Genomic DNA, 7,996 nt, shown 5'->3' with positions numbered 1-7,996 from the left:
GAGTGTGAATTGCGGAGGTGTTCTCTGTTGTGTCATTTTGGGGGGTCCTGGTGGGACCTGTCTCAGGAGTCCTTGTAAACCTGCGGGTAGCGCATATTCTAGCCTTCTTCAGCTTATTTATTAAGCGCCTGCGTTGCTTTGTACTATTAAGCCACTTTTTTTTTCTTTTACGACCCCAGGCTTTTCGAGATACCATGCCCCAGCCTATCTGAACAGGTTGGTTGGTGTCATTGTACGCCTTGTTCATGGAGGCCGCTGCTACAGTTCCACCCCTAGGTCCTTCTGAATGTTGCTGTGTTTGGAGTTTTAAAGTCCGCCCCCCTACCTCCTTCAAATGGCCGACCCTCGGTATGTTTGACCCTGCACCTATGTATTGGCGGTGGTAAAGTGTTGGTTTATATGTTTCAGGAGCTGTTCTTGAAACTATGGGACCTTGTTTGAAGGGGCCTAGGGAAACAGTTGTTTCTTGTTTGAAGGGTTGTGAGGCAGCAGATGTACGCTGCTTGAGCAGTCTTAAGAAGTGTACAGACTTTGTCACTAACCTCTGGACCTTACAGGTATATTTTGTGGGCCTCTTATGAGCACCACTGGCTGTGGGGGTCTTTAGGGGCCGGTGTTGCCATAGTCATGCCCGTATAGCATGTATGTCTGCCACAGCCGCCTGACACTCCTGGATGATCACTTTTTTACACACCCCAACCCTTTCCACGATCTTTTGCTGGGCCATACGTGTGTACAGGGGCTTGTTCACCCCCAACCCCCATTTTAGGTTTGCGGCGATCGCCTGGCGTTTTAGTTTTCGAACAGCCATCTGCATCTCTTTTACATGAGCCGCAAATACCTCATATGTGTTTACAGACCCCTCTTGCGCCTGCTTAGAGGGCCCCACCTTGCGAGGCCTTATAAATGGCTGCAACGTCTTAGGACCATCTATACTGCTAACAACCTTAGCACCATTCTGTAAAGCCTGTGCCGATAGTGTTCTAGAAATAGGACCCCCCGGCGAACGCCCTGGTGCGGACAGTAATGGAACATTGCAAACTTTGTATGGAAAAAGCGGCTGTACCCCCTGGGCCCCCGTGGTCTTGTCATCCACACTTATTGCTGAGGGCTGTGTGGGGCTTACGACGTCCGCGGGGCTGTACCCGGGACTGTACACGTGGCTGGCATCGGGGCTGGACACGGGCCTGTACACGGGGCTGGCAGGTGGGCTGGACGCGGGACTGGACACGGGACTGTACACGGGGCTGGCAGCTGGGCTGGACGCAGGGCTGGGCGCGGGGCTGGCAGCAGGGCTGGTGGGGTCGTATGCCCCCGGAGGGGTACTAGGGGACAATGGGTATGAGGATTGTGAGGAGCTATCGTTATAATCAGGGGTCCTAGCTGAAATGCCTGTGTCAGGGTGTGCTGACCTGTTAGCTGGGTTCTGTAAACCCGCTGTGCTCAAAGACCCCTGGGACACCGCTTCAGGGGTTCTACCTAGGTTGTCTACCGCCCCCCTAATCAGCTCAAGAGCTGGGGTGTTCACGATAGAAGGCCCTTCTAGGGGTTGCGTGTTATTACCAGTTGAGACCCTAGGCTGTGCCTGAACACTTACAACCGGCTTTGGGGGCTGCTCAGGGGCGTGTACCTCTACATGTACAGTTATTTTATTTGGTACTGTCTGGGGTTTCAGGATGCTGGGTGGATCCAGCGTTGCTTTATGGTTGCTGAGGGACGCTGCTATCTGTAGCTTAGGGACCACCGGTTTCAGTTTCAGATGTTTTCTTGAGAGGCGCGATGTTTTAGGAGGCTGTGGCGGCGCCATCTCTTCTACATCCACAGCTACAACTACCGCCTCCTTGGGGCTCACGGGTGTATAGGCCTCATTCAAAGGTTTAACAGTCTTTTTTACAGATAGGTCTAAGGGGCTATCATGGGGTTCAGGGGTCCTAGGTTTCTTCTTCTCGGGGTTTAAGGGCTTTGCCTGGACCTCTGGGAGCATCGGAGCCGTCTTCTTTAAGTTTAAGGGTTCTGCTTGGGGCTCTGTGAATACCTTGGAGGACTTCACACGTTTTAAAGGGTTGGGAAGGTTCTCTGAGTCCTTATGTTTCTTCTTAAGGGCGGCAGTGATTGAGATACCTTTCCCTTTTGATACGCTGAGAGGGCCCAGACCCACTGTAGCTGTTTTACACAGACCCTGCCCTGTGTTATCTGTGTTTGTCAAGACTCCGCCAGTGCTGACTCCACCCCTGTGCAGAATAGATTGGTGTAGAGGATCGTTCATCATGTTTGGTGTGTAGTGCGCAGAGACTTTTTCGTGGCGTACACGCCTACTCACACCTTTTGTAGCGCTTCTGTTGTTCTGGACGGTTGCTGTTATGTCCCTTAAGGGCTGCGCCGACCTCTCTTCAGCAGCATGTTTCTGAGCCGCTTCTAAAATATAAACAGAAAAAATATATATGTTAGAGAAAGTATAAAAAGAACACACACAATCCTAAGTTCTACACCGCCACCTTTTTATATAGGCCTTGCTACAAGTCGTTGTACCCTTCTGCTTGAGAGTCTGTAACACCGATAGTACTTTTCACACCCTTTGTAACAAACACACCTGATAGAGGTCTTTTTGCAACTCCTTTCTTTGACGGTGGTCCCACTTTAGAAGGTAAAGCTTTCCTCTTCAAAGGGCTTTCTTTTGATTCTCGTGCCGCCTCTTGTACCTCGACGCCGTTCGGGCATAACGTGGGGGTGCCTGTAAAGAAAAAATAATACCCCGCCTTAGTCATATTTCTGAGGAGTCCCACTATACACCATCAGGGTCAGGACTGTGGCCTACCCCGCCAACTCCCCTAGCGTCTTAGACAGTTTAAAATAACAGGGGCTTTTTAATTACATGTAGGAACTGAAGTGTTTTGCACACGGTTCAGAGCGTCTTGAGCCTCGATGTACTCCATAAGCTCATCAAAAGCTTGTTGTAGGTCAGGGTCATAAGCTGTAAAAGCATACATACATGAGAGCCCATTAGAAAAAGAGAACTTCTGAGAGACTGGTGTACAAAACTACGTAGAACTACATAATCTCTAAATATATATATATATATATATATACCTGGCTGTGGGGCCAACAAGTGGCCAGCGTTGCTAGTTATTACAGCGGGGGCCAGCGCAGGGGGCACATTGGTGACGGTTGCATTTGCAGGGTCTTGCATCTGTATTAAACATTAAATTAAAAAAAAAAGAAATAAAAACGGTTTTAGTAAACGCCTTTCTTAAATAAAGCGTTGCAATTTTTCAAAAAGCGTTGCATGTGTTGCTCTAAAACACTTGTTAAAAAACACCCTGCGCCATATCCTATCATTCTGGGTAAAGGACTTAATGTACAACCAACATCCTACCATGCAACCACTGCGCCTATGTACTGGACCCTCTTTTGTAACATGTACACGCCACTTTTCTCTTGTAACACCCTGCTTGCGCCCTCTTACATTTGGGCATGCTTTTGATACTTGCGCCACAATTGCCTACATAGCGCTTATTCTTATGCTGGAGTGCCTGCCATTTATTGCAGTATTATACCTCTACTGTTACTTTGTACGTTTTTTTTGTAACCTGCACACACTTCACTTTTTTTTCCACCGTTTGCTAGCTCATGTATTTTGGTTGCGCACTATTGTCAATTTTACACCCTTGTAACTCAGCGTCTGCTTTTATACTTTGTTCACTGTTAATTTTCTGTTCCTATTGTGAAGCCTCTGACACCTTCGTGTGCGCTACATTTTGCACTGGGGCTTATGTAAAGCACTCTGCCTACTTAGGGTCAAGTTCGCGCTATATAAAATATTTAAAAAACATGCACACCGGGGCTGCTGTGCAAAGCTAGCCCCTACATGCATTTTTTTTTTCTGTTTGTATTTTTTATGTGCCGCCTGTAATATGTAAAGCGCTGTGACACCTTAGGGTAAAGTTTGCGCTAAAATAAAAAAAAACACACACCGGGACTGTAGGGCATGGCCCGCCCCTACAGTGACGAACTGCTGACATCACTGGAAGGGGGCGGACCTACCCCTGCAGTCACTGAGGAAGCCTCTCCACCGCTGCTCCAACGACCCACGTGGATCCGTGGGAAATGCCCCCTGGACCCTACGGACGGAACACCAGGACCTGTGTCCAGCCCCAGACATCCCCGAGCAGCGCCTTGCTGAAGCGGGCTCGGGGACATTTAAGAAAGAAAAAAAGCGCCAAAACGAGGCATGCGGACCAGAAAACCGCTGGAGCCTGCAAAGCGGGGCACAGCGCCCCAGGGACCCACAGCGCCCTCCACCCACAGAGCCCCCGAGCAGCGCCAGACACAAGCGGGCTCGGGGCGATTTTAAAAAAAGCGCCAAAACTTGCAAAGCGGGGCACAGCGCCCCAGGGACCCACAGAGCCCTCCACCCACAGAGCCCCCGAGCAGCGCCAGACACACAAGCGGGCTCGGGCGATTTTAAAAAAAGCGCCAAAACTTGCAAAGCGGGGCACAGCGCCCCAGGGACCCACAGAGCCCTCCACCCACAGAGCCCCCGAGCAGCGCCAGACACACAAGCGGGCTCGGGGCGATTTTAAAAAAAGCGCCAAAACTTGCAAAGCGGGGCACAGCGCCCCAGAGACCCACAGAGCCCTCCACCCACAGAGCCCCCGAGCAGCGCCAGACGCACAAGCGGGCTCGGGGCATTTTATTTAAAAAAATAACGGCCACGGAGGCCCAGGGACACCGGGACCGGCACCAGAGACAGCCCCATAACACCCCAAAGGACTATGGCGACCCACCAGGAGCCCCCCTCGACAACTGGCCCCCGGGTTTATTTATTTTTTAAAATACAAGGCCCTCAGGACCCCACCAAGGAGCAGCAAGGACCCCCGGAGCCCCCCTGGACCCCTCCAACTCTCTACATCGGTTTGGTGAGTGCAACAAGGCATTATTTATTTTTTAATTATATGCCATGTATATTATTTAAAGCCCCTATGGTACCGTTACAGTGTAGTTAAATGTTTCTAGGCTCTGTAAAATACACGTTTCCCCCTCTGCATGTACCCTCCTAAGGCCTCCAACATTATGCCCCTTAAATAAAAAACCCCTGCAAACTCTGCGCCATCCCCCACAACACCACCCCTATTAACATTAATTGTCTACACACATAGCTTTAAACTCAAACCTTCAACACAGCCTTTATTCATTTTAAATACATTTACATTTCACGTCTTGTAAAAAACTTCATTGGCACCTTTATTCACATTAAACACAACACATCGCCTTAAACATTAACAGTTTACAAAGTACTCTTTAGCATTTTCAAAACTACAGTTTTGTATACTTTTAACACCACATAAACATGCGCCCATGCTTTATTTACCTTCTCTACATGTTGGCAGGCTGCGTCAATCTGGGAAAAGTTGCTCAGGTCCATTCTCGCCTTTAAGTTCCAAGGGTTGTGTCTGGTGCAGAAATCCTCAAAGTGGCGCAAACGAAAAAAACAATCCAGGCCAGGCAATCCCCTAAGGTTTCTTGACTTTGATGCAGGAGCCCACAAGGTCCAGCAAAAAGCAATCCACGCCAGTCACTCCCAGAGTTTTTGGAATGGGTGTTTGACAGTGTTCCTTAAGGGGCCTTTTTATACCTGTCCATGCATGCTAATTAGAAGCCCCCACACCCTTTATGACTTGAGGGGTTTAGAATGTCATGGGGGTCTTTGGAAGGTAACTTTTTTCTATCTTATCTTGGGAAGGGTAGGGTGCTTGGGGCCATAGCAAACATATCAAAATCTTCTGGACACTTTTATAATGGGCCTCATATGTTAAAATGGCTTATCTTGGGCATTAGAGACCCCCGGGAACCGACCTTTGTCCCCGCCCTAAACCCATCACATGTCATCTTTCCAGCCAGAGTCATCAAGTCGTGGCCTAAACTGTCACAATTCCGGCCAGCATGTCCAGTTTTGACCCAGGGGCTTTGGAGGTGTGTGAATTACGTCCGAGCACTTGGCATCCTGTTTCAGGTTCTCCTGGGAAGACTTGCCACGACATCTGTCTTTTTCAACATCCCAAAGCCCCGGGGCCGAAACTGGCTGGTGTTTTTTAAAACACACTATGGGTTTCCAACAAATTACATTTTAAAAGCCCGTTTCGACCCAGGGGCTTTGGAGGGGTGTGAATTATGTCCGAGCACTTGGCATCCTGTTTCAGGTTCTCATGGGGAAGCCTTGCCACGACATCTGTCTTTTTCAACATCTCAAAGCTCAGGGGTTGCTGAACATGGCTTGTGCTTTTTAAAACACACTATGGGTTTCCCAACAGCTACAATTTAAAAGCACCCCTTTTTTTTTCAAACATAAAAAAACATCTCCCAACACACAGGGTTGGGGACTCAGGCCTGTTCAGCAGCTGTTCAGCCTGCAGCTGTCTGCAACACCCAGTTTTAAACATGCACAGACATTTCCAGCCTGCACGCACTTTCATATGCACTTTTAAAAACATGTACACAATTACCACATGTTTTGCAGCCTGTTACTTCTTGGGAATATCCCTACATGTCAGCCCCCCTTTTAAAACCAGGCCTGTTTAATGCCAACAGCCTGCGCCCAGGCCATGTCAAAATTAAAGGCCAGGGTTTCCAGCCAGAGCAGTCAAATTTTCCACACACAAGTTTAAGACTAGGCCTGTCATAATTAAGACTAGACCCATCATATTTAAGGCTAGGAATCCTGGCCGGAACTGTCAAATTTAAGACCAGAGTTGAAGTGAAGGTATCACTATATACTACTGACGTCTTTTGAACTTCGGGCAGCGATGACAACTTTTTGTGCCAAAGAAAAGGATTCAACGAACTTATTACACTTTCAGTGTGTTTCTTTCTTGTCCTCCCAATTAAGTCTAATAGGAAATATGCCACCTTAGTTTCAGTAGCTATTGCAATATTTCTGACCTGATGGGTGGTACACCATGATGGTAAAAAAACAGTTATTACTTTGCAACACTAGAAATCCTAAAAACATCTTAATATGTATGCAATGAACATACGATTCTGTCTTCTTAGTTTGTCGAAAAGTAACGAACATGTACTACTTGCCCTCAATGAACCATAATTAAGAAATTTACTAAAGAAATGACTTGCAAAAGAAGTTGTCTGCCACATGACACTAATCTTTAACGCCTGTTGATCACTTTGTTATAAAACCCTAGTTTATTGCCTATATTGAATGTTGATGAAAAACGAACAGCGCAGCTGCTCCGCAGAGTCCCAGCTGTGTGTACCTCTCTTTATTATGCTGGGTCACATTCTTCAGATGCCCGCTGAATGGAAAGTTGAAGGGTGCGCAGCGGCAATAATAGAACCCTGCTCCAGGTTCTTGGAAAATACTGCACTGCACCTGGGTCTTTCATTTCAGCTAAATCACTTCATAAAAACACTGAAATGTGAGGTTGAGGATGAAGTCTTTTTAATCTGATTTTGAAATGTAATAAAGAAAAAATGTAATGCCAAGTCAAATAGACTTCAAAGGAACAATACATAACAGATAATAAGAAACACGCCTCACTTTTATCAATACCCAGCCATGGCATGTGAGGACACGGTTCTTTTGAAGCTTGAAACATTTAGCATCCACAACACGATGCTCTGCCAATAATGAAGATGTCAGGTACAAAGGTGGCTCTTTATTGTGTCAATGAAGCCAAATTTCATAGCCACAGTGCAATGACAATAAAAAGCGTATTGTTGGTTGTAATAGTATTATTAGGTTAGGTTCTTTTTTGTGAAACATTTCTCCAAGCAATTATGACATAGAAAAACCTGCAATGAAGAAACCTACTTCCTCTGTTACAATTCCATTGGGCAGCTTCAGTACTTTAGTTTTGAAGGTTAGATTGAAACTAAAGAAAAGTAAACTTTAAAGGAATAAACACCCCGAAGCCTCACAATTTTTTGCATACCATTAATCAAAAACACTTCAGCAACGTCGTACCCGTTGCTGTCTTCTTATTAC

The 7,996-nt window shown here is 47.1% G+C and overlaps 1 protein-coding gene across 1 annotated transcript; it reads right to left on the bottom strand.

Annotated features, from left to right (window-relative positions):
• Positions 1 to 625: 625 nt before the first annotated feature.
• Positions 626 to 5,422, bottom strand: LOC147728659 (uncharacterized). The gene is made up of 5 exons (XM_086963320.1): positions 5,369 to 5,422; positions 3,088 to 3,187; positions 2,873 to 2,971; positions 2,591 to 2,731; positions 626 to 2,415 (listed from the first exon to the last, which is right to left on the bottom strand). The coding sequence occupies exons 1-5, from the start codon at positions 5,420 to 5,422 to the stop codon at positions 626 to 628; spliced, it is 2,184 nt and encodes a 727-aa protein (XP_086819446.1).
• Between the last annotated feature and the right edge of the window lie 2,574 nt (positions 5,423 to 7,996).

This window comes from Lissotriton vulgaris, chromosome 3_1 (genome assembly GCF_964263255.1).
Source record: "Lissotriton vulgaris chromosome 3_1, aLisVul1.2, whole genome shotgun sequence".
Taxonomy (NCBI): Eukaryota; Metazoa; Chordata; class Amphibia; order Caudata; family Salamandridae; genus Lissotriton; species Lissotriton vulgaris.
The sequence above is the reverse complement of the archived record's forward strand: the minus strand, read 5'-3'. Positions and strand labels throughout refer to the sequence as shown.

Coding starts and splice junctions, on each gene's coding strand:
- LOC147728659 (XM_086963320.1), bottom strand. CDS start 5,422: ATGGACCTGAGCAACTTTTCCCAGATTGACGCAGCCTGCCAACATGTA. Junction 3,188..5,368: donor CCTGCCAACATGTAGAGAAG/GTAAATAAAGCA, acceptor TGTTTAATACAG/ATGCAAGACCCTGCAAATGC. Junction 2,732..2,872: donor AAACACTTCAGTTCCTACAT/GTAATTAAAAAG, acceptor TTTTCTTTACAG/GCACCCCCACGTTATGCCCG.